Source organism: Phacochoerus africanus, chromosome 5 (assembly GCF_016906955.1).
Source record: "Phacochoerus africanus isolate WHEZ1 chromosome 5, ROS_Pafr_v1, whole genome shotgun sequence".
Taxonomy (NCBI): Eukaryota; Metazoa; Chordata; class Mammalia; order Artiodactyla; family Suidae; genus Phacochoerus; species Phacochoerus africanus.
In genome coordinates this window covers 90,684,732-90,703,389 of record NC_062548.1, presented here as the reverse complement: position 1 = coordinate 90,703,389, position 18,658 = coordinate 90,684,732, and the positions used below count along the sequence as shown (strand labels likewise).

Below are 18,658 nucleotides of genomic sequence, written 5' to 3'. Positions count from 1 at the left end.
GTTATTACTCAAAAGGTTTGTGTAGAAAACTGTCCCACTATGCTTTACGATGGCTAGCCTGGAGCACCCATCCCCAGTCTCCTGTGCCAACCACTGCTGACACTTAGGGCCCTGAGATAGTACGGATAGCCGCGCCCCGTGGGGCGCAAACACCCATTCAAAGCAGCACCAGCCAAACAGTGAACAAGCCAGCAGCTGGAGACATAAGCACATCATTACCCCAGTGCAGGAGATACCAAGGGACTTTTGATTACTTTTAGGAAAGGCTTAGAAGTAATTTTTGCAGTGCAGGGCCCCTCTGCCTGTGCAGTCAGGGAGCCTACCGTGATCCCTGGCTCTGTGCTGAGCACTAGAAAGGCTCTCCTACTCGAGTGCAGTTGATACAGCCTTTCCAATTGTAACAGGAGAGATAAGTGTCAAGTCAAGCTGCCAAAAGTCCTCCCATTCAGAAGGGACAGGCAGGCCGCTGAAAGAGCCAAACCAGACAAAAAACAAGACCTTTAATTGGTAGCCAGATCTCTTTTTTTTTTTGAAAATGAAATTGAAATGTTCAATGTATCCCCTGAACTTGACTCTGGAGCACTTGGCAAGGTCGTTTTTTGTCACTTGACAAAAATCTGAGGTCCAGCCCTGCAAAATGACTATCTGTTCTGTTTTTCAGTGTATTTGTGTGGCGGTGTCTGTAAATGCCAGAATCCTCTCAACTTTACTGCTGCTGCCGCCACCAGCCAACAACCACAGAGGCAGTGATGAGGCGTCTCCTGGACGCCAGCTGCTGGGAAAGACCTGCAGGCCGCACAAGCTCCAAGTGCTAGTGAAGTGGTGTGACTGCTCCCATCATGTGGAATCTCCAAAACTGTGATGCCAACAAGGAAGGTCAGTTCTCAAATGTTAAGACTGTTTGCCTCTGTTCCTGAGACTAAAAACTGTACGTACTAACTACCACTGACAAAGAAATCCTGTTTGGTGATGTAGCCCACTGACAAAATTTAAAGCCTCAGTTACCCTAACCAATATGTAGCTTTTAATTTGCATCAAAACTTTTACAAAAGATGTTTTGCTATTATGTTTCTATATACTTTAAAAATGTTAATTTTTACAAAGAAGGAAGTTGAACAGGACAGCCTAAGTTAGATTCACTGAAATACTAGAAATATTATTCTCCACATTTAGCTTTCAAAACCAAATGAGCCATGTACAAACAAGTTGAGAAACTTAATTTTTTAACGTTTCATTTGCAGAGTTTTATATCCATTAAGTGCCTTTGAAAGCTTCCAGTTATGTGGGCTGCTGTCTCACCTCCCACAAATTATCTTTCTACATATGGTGCTAACACTTTACAACTGAGGAGGGCTACAGGACACTTAGCAGATTCCTGGTCTGTCACCCATGTCATGTGTTTAGGTCAAGGCTTCCTAAATAAAAGACATCAATTACCTGCTTGGGAAACAGTGGCTACTTGAAGTTGAGCGGCAAAAACACTTAAATTCAGGAGTAGGGGTGGGTGGGGAGAATGGGTTTTCATTATATTCAGTGCCAAACCTACAACATCCAAAACATTTCAGAGACTCAACAAACCTCTACTACAAAACAGAAGGGAAGGAGTTCCCGTTGTGGCGCAGTGGTTGACGAATCCGACTAGGAACCATGAGGTTGCGGGTTCGGTCCCTGGCCTTGCTCAGTGGGTTAATGATCCGGCGTTGCCGTGAGCTGTGGTGTAGGTTGCAGACGTGGCTGGGATCCCGCGTTGCTGTGGCTCTGGCGTAGGCCGGTGGCTACAGCTCCGATTCAACCCCTAGCCTGGGAACCTCCATATGCCGCGGGAGCGGCCCAAGAAATAGCAACAACAACAACAACAAAAAAAAAAAGGGAAAAAAAAAAGGCTCAAGGAGGTGCAGGAAGAAGATGAGCTGATTTATCTTGTTGAACCTAAAATGGTAATAAATGAGGTGACCTGAGGCTGCACTGGGTGTCCCACTCCTAGAGTGGGGTGGACTTCAGTGATTCACTTCAAGTGAACTGCACGGGTCAAGTCTGGATTTTAAACATCTCTGAAAAGCAAATTCCTAAGCCCAAGCAATATTTGATAAATCAAGATTTTAAGACAAAATCATCTAGCTTATTAGCATTCCTCAGAGTTGGCTGGATGACAGACGGTGACGTGGCCAACATTGGCAAGAAGGCATCCTAAACCACCTCAGTCATACTTGACGCCTGGCCCACCACCGACGACAGGAGGGGCGGATGGCACGGGCTGGAAGGCAGGCGGGTGAGGGACTGTGACTCGAAGCACGTGCACACCACTTAGTCCTTCCAGTCAGTGATCTAAAAAATTCTGGACCCTAAGTTACTGGCTATTTGCAGTCGTCCGTTTAGAGGAAAAGTGAAAACGAAGCATTTTCAATTAAATAGACTAACATTTACCACAGAAGTGCTTCAGCATTCTAAATGGATTAGATCACTCACTAAGCTAGTTTTGTATGCCAACTTATTAATGCCTTACATTAATCCACTGATAGGTTGCTGGGCCCACAGTCAGAGTCCCTATGCAGCCCCAATTCTGTTTTCTGTAACCTTGTGGCTGGTGATGCTGAGTGATAACCAACCGTGTCTGCCTATATTATACCACTGACCTTTCACACAGATCGGATGTTGCATTGAAATAACAATGTGAAGAACAATAAACTGATCAATGACATGTAAATTTAAAGAGCAATAGTGTCTGTGTGTCAAAACTTCTTAAATCTGATTTGTAAGCATTTATATGGTATGATTTTATGTATGTTCATAAATCCTGCACTGTATTCTACATGTTAAAATATTGGTGCATGAATTTATTTTCAATTATTGAAGTATAAAAAATATATAATTTAAAAACATTTTGGTATGTGTCAAATAAATTTAATTATGTAAACATGTTCTTTTGTTTTCAAAGTACATGCAGATACACTCTGAGCGTACAAGCCACCACACACTAATGGAAGCCAAAGCTCCCCTTTGTGTATACTTTTGATCAGCAGCAGGTTCGTGCAACCAAAATACCAAACATAGTTTAAGTCTATAAGCTTTATTGGTACTTTGCTTTTACAGTTCACAATGCATTCCACAGATTTAGTTCAATACAGCTTAAACCACAATTGTATAAATCATTTTATAGTTTCTTGCATAACAATGTTTGATATTTGCAAACAACATTTTCGGAAGCATTAGATTCAGTCCAGAGTTTGTGACAAAGTTAACTACAGTTAAGTCTGTGCGATGAAGTTTATGTTGAGGAGTTCTATTTGCATGGCGTCGTTTCATGTTTAAAACAGATGGTACTGCTCCTGGAAATATATGTCCTTTTTCTAGCTTATGTGCTTTGGAACTACACACATAAAACCAATAACTGAAATATCAAGCACTGTGGGGCAGCGGGAAGGAGAAGATCTAAGCTTTGTGAAACACTATATATAGAGATATATATATATAATCTATATTTACTTATATTGGCAATTAATATAACAGTAAAATTCACAATACACCTAGAACATACCAGAAAGGCAAGCTTTTTCATACCTGCTTTGGTGGTATGATCTCGTCTAAACATTTCAGAAAATCTGCATCAATCTACACAGACCATACACAGTGCACAAACTGTGAAAAGGGTTATTTTTTCAGCTCCACGTTCTCTGCAATTCCCAAAATACAGCAAGACTACCTGCAACAAAGTGTAATATACAGCTTTCTCAGATCTTTTTTTATTCACCAGTGCCTCATATAGGAAAAACAAAAATGATTACAGTTTAAATCCATACATAGCAGCTTACGATACTTAAGATGATGAACACATGGCAGTCAAGACAGGTCATTTTTCCTCAGACACTGCACTGCTAAAAATAAAGATCTGTGAAACTGCACTGCAATGTCAAGGTTTCATTCTTCCCTGACCCTCCCCCATGGAATCAAATGAACATCCCCTCTAGATAAACAAGTATTTCAGACTTTTTCATTCAGTTTTTCGCTTCAATCCAGGGATTTTCGCTTGGATTCTAAAAATGAAAAGGAGGGGGAAAAGGTCAATGTAAATATTTTGAATTTTAAGTATTTTGTTTTCTGCCTCTTAAAATTCTGTCCTTCAAGAACTGCTTGTATATTGCCCACCTCATAGAAGAAATAAAATCCTAAGGCTGTCAAACTACAAGCTCTAATTTGCCACCCTGGCCTCACAAATTAGACTTACATAAAGCCTTAAATACATATATAAGTAAACCTAGAAAATAATGATCCAAATGTTAGAAAAAAAATCTTTTGGCAACTCTATCACACTTTTAAGTCCGACTGACATTTCCTATTTGTTGTGCCTTGATATGAGAACACTGCACTGTTCTCAAAGTCCAGTGCACCTTATCCTTAGTAAAAAAAAAAAAAAAAAAGTTGCAGATTTTAAATACTTACTTAGCCATAGCATCTTTAACATTCTTATTTGCAAGTCCTAGATAATGATCAATCTGTGCCTAAAAGAGAGGCAGAGAGAAGTTAATGGAAAATTACCATTGCTAAAGAATCTTAACAATTACTATGTTTTCACATATCGAAGGCTTAAGAAACCTCCACATTTCCCATTTTCGTAAGGCTGTGGAAACTGACACTGATACATTTCTAAGTTCCACATAAGAGAGTAAGCTCTGTATTCTAAAATATGCAGTTTAATTAATTTATTTATTTTGTCTTTTTGTCTTTTTAGGGCCACATCCATGGCATATGGAGGTTCCCAGGCTAGGCGTCTGTAGCCACCGACCTACGCCAGAGCCAAAGCCAATGTGGGATCTGAGCCACGCCTGTGACCTACACCATACCTCGTGGCAACGCTGGATCCTTGATCCACTGAGCGAGGCCAGGGGTTGAACCCGAAACCTCATGGTTCCTAGTCGAATTTGTTAACCACTGAGCCACGATGGGAACTCCCTGAAATATGCAGTTTAATTACCTGATGCCGTTCATAAATAACGGGAACACTGAAGAGTGAAATCAGAGCTGAAAAAGGAAACACACAACCTTTAGAATAGACTGATATGATTTAGGGAACAAACACTACAAAGTCATCAAATTGGCAGCACTCCTAGGAGAGCTAGGAGTGTTCCTAAAGAATGAACACACACACACACACAAGATCTCCTGGAAGCACCTGCTAATGGGGAGCCACTGCAGAGCAGTGAATTAACCAAAGGAGGCTACAGAAGCCATTCCTGGCTCCGAATCATATCACACAGACTTTATCAAATACAGGCATCCCTGGTTGGTTAGCTTTATGACTGCAACATCAACTAAGGCCACCCTGAGCAGGTTTCTCACTGCTGGATGGAGTAGTCTTCAGTAACTGAAGCAGCATTTCCACAAACAGTACCCATATCAGCAATTTATTTACAGAGAACAGTAACGTGCATCCTTTAGTCTTCCTACAATGTAAGAATATTCTTCACTGAAATGTCTCTAAGCTCCTAGCACACCATATTTTTTTACTCTGTATTTTTTCATTCATTTTGTAGACTTACCCAAAATCAGTAGTGTCAGACCATTGAACAAGGCACCAACATAGGTAAATACCCACATCAACACTGCAAACTATAAGAAAATAACATGAGCTGATTAAAAACAGAATTCAAATAAAGTTTCTTAATTAAGCTTCCAAATAAAAGCATCCCATCTAAATGCCAAACTACTATTTTCCTTGGAGACTTGGTAAAGTAATACTAATATTTCACTTCTAAGTTTCCAGTCTCAATTTCAGGAATTTCAGAATTCTAATTAAAAGAACTAATGGATTCAATTCATTTTCTCTGGACTACACTACCAAATAGTTGATTCTGTTTCCTCTGAGATCGGAAATTATACCAAAGGTACACCTTAATCCTCCAGCTCTTATATAGTATTTAACTTTCAAATGCTAACACTAGAAAGGTACTATGCAAATTAGCTATTAAAACTGATTTTAAAATACTAACAAGTGATTCAAGATCTATATGAGCTGAATTATTCAGACATTAAAATTTCAGACATCTGAGTAATCAATAATGGTGCAGGGAGACTAGCATTTTATTAAGGATTAGAGGCACTGTCTCCCCAGTGATACATGTTTTAACAGTCAGTGAGGACTCCTCAAACTTTTATGCCTATTAATAAAAACTGTCCATTATTTAGGCACTACCTTCTTTATTTAACACAGACTAATATAGTTCTTACTATATTAGTGCCAGGCACTGTGTTAAATGCTTTACAAGTATAACTAATTTATTTCTCTTCAAAACTCTAGGACATAGGTTCTGCTATCATTACCTCAGCAGATGCAGATACCTAAAAATTGAAAAGTTTAATAACTTGCCCGAGTTCAGACTATACTGTCATAGTTCACTGTCCCTCCAGGGACTGGGAACTGCGGTGAACTGACTAAACTCTATTTTAGTAATCCTGGTCTCAAAATTTGGTTTGCTTTTGTTTTAAATTGTCAAATACAGCAGCTTAGGAAAGGCCTCATTTCTAAAAAGTGATTCCATTTTGAGAACTTCTCCATACTCATGAATGGCTGGACAAGAGGATTTCAAAGTTTTCTTCCAGTTCTGAAGCCTGGTGACATCATATAGTAAAAGACTCAATGACATGTTCAAAGCAGTTCTTAAAGACTTATAAACACAAAGTCCAGTCCGGCCTTTATTAAATATCCATCATTAGGAGTTCCTTTGCTTCTCATTAAAAGCCTTCATGTGTCTAGCAATTGCTCTGCCCTATTTAGTAGGTTACAAACATATGTATGTGATGCCACCCTCTACAGCCACTATTTAGGTACCAGTAAGACAGTATAAATGAAAAGAAGGAGAGGAAAGAGGAGTTAGCACCTCCATCATCTAAAGCAGGGATCACCAAACTTTTTCTGTAAAGAAAGATAGTAAGATAATAAACATTTTCAGTTTTGTGGGCTAGAAGGGATCTCTGTTACCTATTCTTTGAATATTATCCTTTAAAAACATTAAAACCATTCTTAGCTCTCGGTTGTTTGCCGACCCTTGATCTAAATCCCATCTTTGGCCACATATTCATTCATTCACCAAATCTGACTGAATGCCCATGATGAGCTGGGTACTGAGCAGTAATGAAGGCATTCAAACTGAAAGAAGTATATTTACTGCAGCTTAGGAAGACACTTTGGATTCCTCCACCAAGTGTCATTTCTACAAATAGCAACGCTCTGGTTACTCCTACAACTGAATTTAATGTTCAAGTGAATAGATGTCAATTTTTTTTTTTTTTGTCTTTCGAGGGTGGTACCCTTGGCATATAGAAATTCCCAGGCTAGGGGTCAAATTGGAGCTGTAGCTGCCGGCCTACACCACAGCCACACCAGATCCAAACGCCATCTTTGACCTACACCACAGCTCACTGCAATGCTGGATCCCCACTGAATGAGGCCAGGGACCAAGGCCACATCCTCATGGATACTAGTCGGATTCTTAACCCACTAAGCCACCACAGGAACTCCTGTGAAACATACTTAACACTTGTCAATTGAAAATCAAAAAATTAAATGCTGTCCAGGTCTTAGCAACTGCTATGGAACCACTAGTAGAAAGGTTTAAAGCATGACTGCAATTAGCCTTTTCCCTCTCACATAGTTTTACAGACTCCTATTGCAGAAGCTAAATATAACTTCTGCACTTGAGCAAGTTTACCATAGAGCAACAGAGCTATTTTCATCCATCACCATCCCCAAGTCTAAAGGGAAAAGAGTCAACCTTCTACACTGTAGAAGAAATTGCTTCAGCAGTGAAGACCCTCTTATTATGACAAAATTCAGAAACTAACACACAAACAAAAAATAAGTCCTAATTTGGTCATTAAGTCACTGACAAGTCTGCACTTGAAATCCACAGAGACTTGTCTCTTGGAAGACACTCTTTCTAAAAGCCAGGCTATCCAGAGGTGAAGAGAATGGAGGGAAGCCTCAAATGTCTTTGGGGCCAGGCAGGTGACATAAATGCATGAGGGACCCTGGGTGAGGGCAAGGCAAGTAGATACATGCATTCTCCCTCTCAAGAAGGCATCCACAATCCAGCTCAGAGACTTGCAAAGCAAGTATTCCAGGCCAGTGTTGCCAAATATTCCCATTTTAACAGAGAAACTAGAAATTCACATTTTTATGTGCTATCACAGAATTTTTAAATGTTGTAGCTAAGTCTGGAGAAAATTTTACACCTCAGGAGCCCAAAACAAAAATCCTGGGCAAGGGTTTCCAGAAAACACACCATCAGAAGATAAAGGAGTAATAATTAAGAACTAGCATCTAACAACTGCAGGACTACTGAAACTGTTACATAATAACAACAGCAACTAACAATTTTTCGAACATACATACATACATACTGTTGATCTCATCATAACCCCTAAATTTAAATACTGTTATTGTCTCCATAGAAGAGAAAACCAAGACATAGACAGAAAGGTTAAACAAGTTGCCAGACCAGAGGTGACAGTGACCTCAGGTTTATTTGACTCCAGAATCTCTGCTCTGCTATCTGATAAAACCACCTACACAGTAACTATTGATGGTCATGAATGTGCACATAATGATAAAGAGGCAGGGAAAAGGTCAATAAACATTTTAAACCTATAAATCCTATGCTATTCCATGGCAAATATTTGGCAACACTGTAGCCAATGCACGTTAACCGTGGAAGTCAAAGCTCATCTCTCTTTGGGTAGTAATGAGACTGAGGAAAGAGAGCCAAGTATGATCAAGGTCTAATAAATACTGGAAGAAGGCCAAGGGCCATGTCTTTGTCTTTTGTCCAGGGCCATTAGGGAATTCGATTTAAGTGTGTATCAAACATACCTCAATGAAAAGCTCTGCAGATATTTTATTAGATGGTGTCTCCATGGTGTGGGGGCAGGGGCATTTTTAAGGAAAATGGGAGGAGAGGACTTAACAAAATTTCAGAAAATACTTTGGCAATTCTAACATTTTCAAACCTTTTCTGAATTTTTAAACACTGAAAATTATTTGACTTTTGACATCTCCAGCCTCATTCATTAGTATCACACTCCTCTCTACATTTTCCTCAGTCCATTTCCTGTCTAATTTTTCTTCCCAGCCGAAGAAACCAGAAAGGAAACTGTCAAAATGTGTATGTTAATAAATGCCTTAGAGCCTGAGGGCTAGATTTTAATGTTCTTTTGGGTCAGTTATTTCTGGAGTTCAGGCCTCTTTTGCTCACTTTCAGATTTCAAACTGAATTCTGGAACAGTATGGTTTGCCTGATATTCAGGCAACTACAGCTAGAAATTTTCTTACAATTTTAACATCTATTTTCACTCAAAGTCACAGAACTACTATGTTAAAGAATCCTGTCTTTCATCACTCAAAGCCACATGATAAAAAAATAAGAATTTTTCCCTTGGAATTCCCCTCGTGGCTCAGTGGTTAACAAATCTGACTAGAAACCATGAGGTTGCAGGTTCCATCCCTGGCTTCGGTCCGTGGGTTAAGGATCCGGCGTTGCTGTGAGCTGTAGTGTAGGTCGCAGACGTGGCTCAGATCCCACGTTGCTGTGGCTGTGGTGTAGGCCGGCAACTGTAGCTCCAATTTGATCCCTAGCCTGGGAACTTCCATATGCCACGAGTGCGGCCCTAGATAAGACAAAAAAAAAGAAAAAAGAAAGAATTTTTCCCTAAAACACATCTGGTTTTAGTATCTAGTAAATGAAATTATTAGACTTTTTTTCTTGAGGTTTTAAGATTTCAAAAGGTAGACCCCCCTGCCCAATAAATCTCAAAGCCTTACTCAAGAAGTCCTAAAGCTGAACCCAGTGGAGATTTTCATTGCTTTTCTTTTTTTTTTCTTTCTTTTTTTTTAATCAGGGCTGCACCCACGGCATATGTAGGTTCCCAGGCTAGGGGTTGAATCAGAGATACAGCTGTCAGCCTGTACCACAGCCACGCCAGACCCAAGCTGCATTTGCAACCTACACCACAGCTCATGGCAATGCCAGATCCTTAACCCACTGAGGGAAGCCAGGGATCAAACCTGCAACCTCATGGTTCCTAGTCGGGATTTGTTTCCGCTATGTCACAACATGAACTCCTGCTTTTCCTTTATGAAGGGGTCAGGGAGAAGTTACTGGGGGAAAAACTACAGCCCATGGTGTACAGCTTAAAGCCACAGTTTTTAAAAACTGTGATTCTCCAAGCAGTACCCTTAGAAAATTAAGTCACAACTTAAGGGGATGGGACCCCCACCCCTTCCCCTTCTCAGGTATCAGTACATTTTACAGCTCCCCAGAAGTTCCAATGTGCAGCCAAGACAGAACTAGTGCGTTAATATAAGAGACCCTATCAAAGAGGCCTTAAACAGAAGGTCAGTCACTGAAAGGGAATTAAATCTTAACTAGGTTGTTTAAATTTGTTCGACTATCTTACACTAGTTTTCTGGTGGTAATGGGTGTTATTTAAACAAATATCACTAGGTTAAATAAAGTGATCTAGCCTCTTTCTGACTTCTCAGAGACTAATAAAGTACTGTACACTAGGTTCTCCAAGAAAAGGACACATATACAGCTTTCACAGCCTAGTTTTACTAAGAACATTCCTCCTTTACTTCCCTTTCATTTATTTTCTTCCCCTCGCCTTCTGTCTGGCACTCAATGGAACAAACCCACCTTAAAACAAATCCTGAGGACTTCAAAACGTTTGGCTGTGGTAAAATTTTATACTAATGTTTAAAATAAGTCCTAGTGAATGGAAATGGAAATATTTTGTTAGTGATTTTTGCCCATGTTTGACTAGAATTAATCTTTTTGGGAAATGGATTTTTGTTCAATCTATGGACACTTGAAATCTTTTCTAGGATTTAGAAGCTTGCAGTTAAGTGCAAAGGAGCAAAACAAATGGAACAATTACAGTTGACCTTTGAACAACATGAGTTTGAACTTCACAGGTCCACTTGTCAGCAGATTTTTTTCAAAAGTAAATACTACAGTGCTACAGGTCCACAGTAGGATGAATCCATCAATATGGAACCAGGGATACTGGAGGGACTGCAGATACAGAGGAACTTCGGATAAGGAAGAACTGTGGATCTACAGAGCCTGCTACAAGTTACATACAGATTTTCAACTGTGTGTGTGTGTGTGGGGGGGGTCAGCAATCCTAACCCCTATGTCGTTTTAAGAGTCAACTGTACGAGAGAATTTAAAAGGAGAGATCTGCAGAACATGTCTTATTTTTATTTGTCCAAGGCAAGCACCAAAAGGAGACCTAGACCAGGCACAAGAGTAACCACCATCTCATGTCAGATCTTTTCCAACAGGCCTGATGAACTGTGGGGTTCAGTTATTTCTTTGATCACATTTGATAGAACAGCCTCTCCCTCACACTGCCCCCCACGATGGTAATAAGCAAGGAGAAGAAAAGAACATGCCAAGAATAGTGGCTCTAAAATTTTCAGTTTCTAAGGAAGACAGTTTCAAACAGAAGTAGTGGCAATTATGACCTAGAATCTAGAAATGTACATCATATAAATTTGAGAATATGAAACACTTATAAAGTCAGTGAGTTACAGAGAAACTTTTTTCAAAATTTAAAGTTATTTATTGATTTTGTCTTTTGGGGGCCACACCTATGGCATAGGGAGGTTCCCAGGCTAGGGGTCAAATTGGAGCTGCAGGTGCCGGACTACACTACAGCTACGGCAACACCATATCTGAACTGCAACTTCAACCTACACCACAGCTCATGGTGATGCCACATCCTTAACCCACTGAGCAAGGCCAGGGATCGAACCCGAGTCCTCATGGATACTAGTCAGGCTTGTTAACTGCTGAGCCATGACGGGAACTCCCAGAAAATTATTATTTTAAATGAGCCACAGAACTTGACACACTGTCTATTTTCTAAATGAAAAGAAAAAAGAAAAAAAAAAAACACCTTATGAGACTAATTCCCACTGCATTTTCTGGAAATCAGGGTGGTTTACATTCTCCTAGCTATGAATCATATAAAATAAAAAATAATCCCAATCAAAAGCTGGTTCCTATAATTTTTTTAAAAACTCTTATTAAGATCACAAATTCATTTGGAAACTGGAAAGACTGGGGCTATTTATCAGCAAACTTTCCAAAAATTTAAAATCTGAATATAAGGAAATAAAATCAGTTTAACAGTGCAAATTGATTTTTCTTTTACACTGAAAAAGTTGTGTAGAGAATTGAAAAAGTCGTTTTTGCTTGCTTTAGGGAAGAATATGATTCTCCTACCAACTGCTATAGCTAAAAAGCAAAAAGTAACAGAAGGAAAATAATCTTCTTTTAAAAACTACTGTCTATATAAACAAAAACTGTGGGGGATAAGAGTATTAAATGCTCAAGATACTCTGTCCAGAAAAGCAATAGTACTATTAAGTCATTTTATAAAGACCAACAGTATTGGTTTTTTCTCAGCTCTTTTCAATAAGACATATTTAAGCAAAAACCCTGTGTTTCTATAGTACCTTTCTTTGGTGAAAAAACAAATTGAATCTATACTACTTACACAGAAAAGGTTTAACTAAAGTCCCCCCCCCTCCCCACTGCCCCATGTAGCAGAACCACAAAGTTTATCAAAAGGAAGACCCTTCATGTATATTATCAAAGGATGCACCTCAATTACCAGGGGCTTTGTGACCATCAACTTTGCATTGGGAGGAAAAGACAGATAGCCTGCCCCCACAGATTCTGAGACCTAAACACGAAGTTCATTCTAAGTGTTAAACACATGCTGAAATAGCTGTTATTGACCTGGAGCCCTGGAGGAACTGCCATCTGGAGAAGTCACCAAGCAGCTTTCCCTGAGCTTTGCATGTGCCAAAAAAAACCCCTCAGGAAAACCATTCAAAAAGTTCTATTTTTTCCTTTTCTAATCCTTAAAGAGAAAAATAGTAAACTATACCTCTAATGCAGGTCCCTTTTTTTTTCAATACTAAGAAACAAAGAATGTTTTAAAAATATAAGAAAATTTCATAAAGATAGTGTTCCAGAAAGCAACCTATCTCATTATGAACCACTTCCTTTTACTTTCAAATTAGCAAAGTCACCCAAGGCAAGAATTTACCAGGTTCAGTTTCTCTTAATTTCTCTCACTTTCACCTCTAAGTTTCTCTCATGCTGTCTTCCTTATGAATAACATTAATTGCTTAAAACCAAAAAAACCCCAAGGTACTTTTCCAAAGAAACTTTTAAAATGAGATTTAACAGCAAAAAGAAATTCTCTATCTCATAAAAGTATTAACAAAATTTCCTCATATTCTATTTTCAAGCACCAGCAAATCAGATTTACAAGGTTTTCTAAAGGCCTCCTCTAACATTTTCTTGCTGCTCTAGTCTTCGCACCTACAAAACTGTCTACACATAGGACTGTGTCTAGATGACAATAAACTGTGAAAGAACAACTACGTTTTCTTTTGATTAAAGACAAGGGGAAACTTTAAACTCTAACTGGTAAAATGGAACACAATGAATGAATCATTCCCAGATCAACTTGTTTCATTTCTAACAGATTTCAAGAATGCTTCTTCTCAAGAAAAATGTTAAATTATAGACATATATTGCTGCCTTCACTGCTATACTGTACAAATATGAAGGATGACTTTTAGTTTATACCAGTTGCAGTTCTGATTAAGTCTATAAAAACAATGATTCCTCTATCAAGTTTGATGATGCCTTTGAATTCAGCCCCCCAACAATTCAGATATGGCGCTTTGCTGTTTAAAGTTCTGTATCATGATTTATAGTGTTTCCTTCTCAATCAATCCCCACCCACAAAACCCTTCATCTTAAATTGCACTAATACTTTCCCCTCAATATTTTTTCATACATGTTCTACCCCAGCAGTCAAGCTATATATTGCTAGTATCACTTCAAAGAATAGGAACTGGTTTCTTCCAGATTCTGTGTGTAAAAGGTTCTAGTTCATTTACGTTAAAATATTACTTGTTCCCTTTTGAAACTAATCAATCACAAATGTCCTAACCATGATCTTTGTATAGACTGACATCAGATCATTTCAAAGCACTTCTATAGAATAAGTCATTAAATGTAAGCACTTAATACATAAGGTAATAATAAAAGTAAACTATTTACCATTAATGTTATTAGTAACTAAGGTTCCAAGTCTCAAGCTGAGAAAAGCAAACAGCTGAAAATAATATCCAGTTACTGGCCTATTAAGGCTAAGATACTTGTTAAAAGCATTTTGAGGATTTAAACTTACTCTAACAAGGTTCAGAAGTTATTTCGCTGAATCTAAAGGCTCATTCATCTTATTGCTATGACATTCTCAGTGTGCATGATAAGTTACAAATTCACACATATCTCTTGGAAAAGAAAAATTATGGTAATTACCACCATACCACATTTCTACCCAGGTTTAGACTGGAAACAAGCCTGTCCTAAGTCACAGGCAATAACACATAAAATACAACAGCAGGTTCTTTGCAAAGAAAAAGCACTGACAGTCCCAGTGCTGTGTGTTCACATCATGGGACTGGTTTAGTGCTTGCTCTGAATCAGTCTGAACTTTGGGGAGCTTACTTGCAAGGTGAGACTAACAGCTGCCATGTAGTAAGATCCAAAAACTAAAGAAAATGCCAAAGATTACCAACTGATAATTAGTTGAGGTATTTTAAAATATTAAAGCTTTTCCAGAATAAACATTCCAAAAATTGAGTATAAGATATGAAATAGCTTATGTGTGTATATGAATCACATACGAGCTAAGAAATTAAGTGCTAGACTGTAAAACAAAATCAAGCAGATGAAATCATTTCTGGTATTAAATCTATTAGATAATTTTTATTCTTATAGTATTAATTAAAATTCTCTTTAATCTTCTCAGTTCTAACCTTTATGATTTCCAAAAGTTTGAATTTATAACTTATTTTCCTTTAAAAAGGAATTATACTTTCCTCCATCTTAAATATTTGACTAAATTCTGAAATTTAGAACCAAAGTTTAATGATTACCTCTTTACCATTTACTTTAATATAGAACAAAAGAATTTTACTCTCAATTTTTTCGATATTGAATTCTGGGTATGTTAAAAAATGAAAAGCAAATAAACTTACCTTCAGAGAATCAACTAAATCATCAACTAAGAAGAGGCGTCTAAGTTCTTTTATTGTGCAGTTCACATGACCAAGAGCAGAATTACTGTACTTCTGAACCAACTCCTCAGATATAGCAACTTCAGATTCCAAATATGCTCTAGAAAATAAAACACATCATAACTGTCACTGATTGGAATGAGTTTTCCCTGGATATCTGTCAATCAGCAGTTATATATTTGTAAAAGAGGACATTAATAAAATATTTTACTATATAAGCCTACTTTTTCCAAATTAAGTGCAGCACAAAAATTCACCAAGCATGATGTATTTCACTGATATGCAGATAAAGAAAACTAGCATACACTTTGAAGTCAGATGAATCTGAGCTTGAATCTTAAGCTCTGGCACCTGCCTGACCGTGTAACTTTTGAAAGTTATTTACTCATCTCTTTAAACCTCAGTTTCTTTATAGAAAGGAGATTATGATGAGATTTCAATGAGTAAAGGTGCTTGACACAATTAGACACAAAGAAGCACTCAATAAATGGTAGTTGTTATTACGGATTTGGTTTTTCAGCTTGACATAATGCTATCTTATGGGGTTTTCCTAACAAAGATCTCATTCATGGAGTTCCTGTCCTGGCTCAGCAGTTAGCGAATCCGACTAGGAACCATGAGGTTGCAGGTTCCATCGCTGGCCTCGCCCAGTGGGTTAAAGATCCGGGCGTTGCCATGAGCTGTGGTGTAGGTCGCAGACCAGACGTGGCTCTTATCTTGGCTCTTATCTTGCGTTGCTGTGGCTCTGGCGTAGGTCAGCAGCTACAGCTCAGATTAGACCCCTAGCCTGGGAACCTCCATATGCCCCCGGGTGCAGCCCAAGGAAAAAAAAAAAAAAAAAGATCCCATTCATTTCCAAATACTACACCCTCTCAGTCTAATCTTTCTTTAAGGGAAACTACCCAGTATGGCAAGCCTCGGATTGTGAAATAGTTGCCAAAAGTGCGGCAATATCAGTAAAACACAATCGTTACTGTCCTTTTATATGCCCCAATCTATACTAAGATAGCTGGAACTGTTAAATTTAAGAAGACAACTGTAATGGGGGAAAAAGTCAAGTTAGCGGGAATGCAAGGAACTGCTTCATTAGTTATAGTTTCAAAGAAGCCATCTTATCTTGTCAGAGCAGAACCCAATCAGAAGTGCTAAGTATATAGCACGGGGAACTATATCCAGTGACTTGTGATGGAGCATGATGGAGGATAATGTGAAAAAAAGAATGTATATATGTATGTATGACTGGATCACTTTGCTGTACAGCAGAAAATTGACAGAACACTGTAAACCAACTATAATTGAAAGAATAAAAATCATTTAAGAAAAAAAAAATCCTAAAAAAAAAGAAGTGCTAAGTAATCTCATTTATGTGTTGGAAGGAGCGCCTGACCCAGTCCTTCCCCCTAAACTGCCCATGTCTGTGGACACTAGTTACCCTGGAAATAATAGTCTTCTTTGATAACTCCTTGTCTTAATGTTTTACCCCTGCAGTATGCCACCCCAATATGTCTCCTCAATGTTATTCACTGTGCTATCACTATAGTTTAAGTGCTCACTATTTACAAACTGAAATAGTCTCCAAACCAGTCTCTAATTTGTTTACACCCTAATTTGTTCCTTTGGCCAATGCCAGATTAGTTTTTTGAGCTATCCTAGATAGTGCTATTTAGGCTGAACTCAGGTGGGAATTAGGTAACCTGCTACTACCCAGCTATGCAACCTTGCAAAAAGCATTTATCTTCTCTGGGTCATGATTCCAACTCTATAAAATTAGAAAAATAGGCTTCCTAAATCCATTCAGACTTAAACATTCTGTGGTTTTACTGTTCAAACTTATCAACCGGAACCCTCCTAAATCTGTCCAACCTTACTTCCCACAACTATGTTCAAAATTGAGCCATTCATCGAACACGTTTAATCCTAATGCCTTTTTCCTTACACTGTTTTCCCAATCCACAGTGCTCTCTTCTCACCTCTGATGACAGCATATCCATTCAGTCAGCAGCATCTCAAATCCCACCCATACATGAAGGCTCTTCCAACTTTACTCATGTAACTCTAACAATGATTTCTTTTATATTTTTCGTATAGTAATTACCATATCCAGCCCTGAAATACAGACACTGTATACTTGCATATTTTTCCTACTAGAGTATAAATTGTTAAGGACTAAGAATATATCTTTACTAGTATAGTAGTGTAGCATAAGACAACTGTTATTAGCCAACAAATACCACGTTATTATTCTCAAGTTAAAAATGGTCAAAGATTGGGGGGGGACATGGGTTGGTTGGGGAGTTTGGGGTTAACAGATACAAACTATTGCCTTTGGAATGGATTAGCAATGAGATCCTGCTGTGTAGCACTGGGAACTATGTCTAGTCACTTATGATGGAGCATGATAATGTGCAAAAATAGAATGTGTACATCTATGTGTAACTGGGTCACCATGCTGTACAGTAGAAAAAAAAAATTGTATTAGAGAAATAACTATTAAAAAATAATAATAAAGAAAATGGTCAAAGATTCACATCTACCCTTAACTCAGCAAAAATTTATTCATTTGTTCATATTTAAGAAATATAGACAAGTGGCTGATAGAACTTTAGCTAGTATTCTGGCTTCCTTATACCATTGCTTTTGTTCTTGCTCAAGACAAGATGCCTGGCTGGCAAGCACAAAGCAGCACTCTTCATCAGTGACACCTTGTGGGTGTTCACATTCACTCGCCCAGCATTTATGCTATATTAATGCCATGCCAATACTATCATCACTCTTTTCCAATGACCACAGTATTACATATGCACTGTACGGTGTCAACTTCACTAGCATGCCTGGAGAACTTATAAAAACTGTACGAAAGGCTTATTCAACTAGCATGTTGGCTGAATTTACTATAAAAGGCCTTTGAACTAAAGATCGTGTCTTGAAGGAAATAAAAAATAAAAAAATAAATTTTTTTCCCAAAGGTCTTCTTTAAAATCCAACAATATGTAAAATTTATAGATAATTTAGAATTGTTGGCTTGACAATGTTTTTATATATTTCAGCATAAGTAATTAAAAATCATATTCCTTATGATATGTATTCTTTATCCATATACATATATGATATCATGCCACATGAAATATAACTCTGCCATCTTAAAGCAGCAATTTCGAGTTACTGAATTCAAAGTTTGTTCCCCTGTCTGTAAACTGAAGTACTATCTATCTCATAGAGTTGTCATGAAAACTGGGAGCCTGAAATTAGGCTAACACTGGTATTTACGGATAGAAATTGACAAGTTTGAGATAAAAGATTCATTTAAAGACATGATGAATTAGTGGCTGTTAAGGGCTGGGTGGGAAGTGACTGCTATAGGTACGAAATGTCTTTTGGGTGTGATGAAAATGTCTGGAATGAGATGGTGATGGCTGTACAATTCTGTGATTACAATAAAAACCACTGAGTTTTATAGTATGTGGAATTACACGTATCTCTTTTTTTTTTGTCTTT

At 38.1% G+C, this 18,658-nt stretch overlaps 2 protein-coding genes across 6 annotated transcripts in view; one reads left to right on the top strand and one right to left on the bottom strand.

Moving 5' to 3' along the window:
- The window catches only part of EML6 (EMAP like 6), a 290,302-nt gene extending 288,660 nt beyond the window's left edge, over positions 1–1,642 (top strand). The window contains exon 41 of the mRNA XM_047782077.1: positions 662–1,642. Within this exon, the coding sequence (XP_047638033.1) occupies positions 662–686 (25 nt within the window). The 3' untranslated portion in view covers positions 687–1,642. The remainder of the gene's footprint in view (positions 1–661) is intronic.
- A 1,409-nt stretch (positions 1,643–3,051) lies between these two features.
- RTN4 (reticulon 4) overlaps positions 3,052–18,658 on the bottom strand; it is a 73,911-nt gene continuing 58,304 nt past the window's right edge. For all 5 annotated transcript variants that reach the window (XM_047782071.1, XM_047782075.1, XM_047782074.1 and 2 more), the window contains 5 exons: positions 15,125–15,263; positions 5,535–5,604; positions 4,970–5,016; positions 4,438–4,496; positions 3,052–4,031 (listed from right to left, as the gene is read on the bottom strand). In XM_047782071.1, coding sequence (XP_047638027.1) covers positions 3,989–4,031; positions 4,438–4,496; positions 4,970–5,016; positions 5,535–5,604; positions 15,125–15,263 — 358 coding nt within the window. In that variant the 3' untranslated portion in view covers positions 3,052–3,988. The remainder of the gene's footprint in view (positions 4,032–4,437; positions 4,497–4,969; positions 5,017–5,534; positions 5,605–15,124; positions 15,264–18,658) is intronic.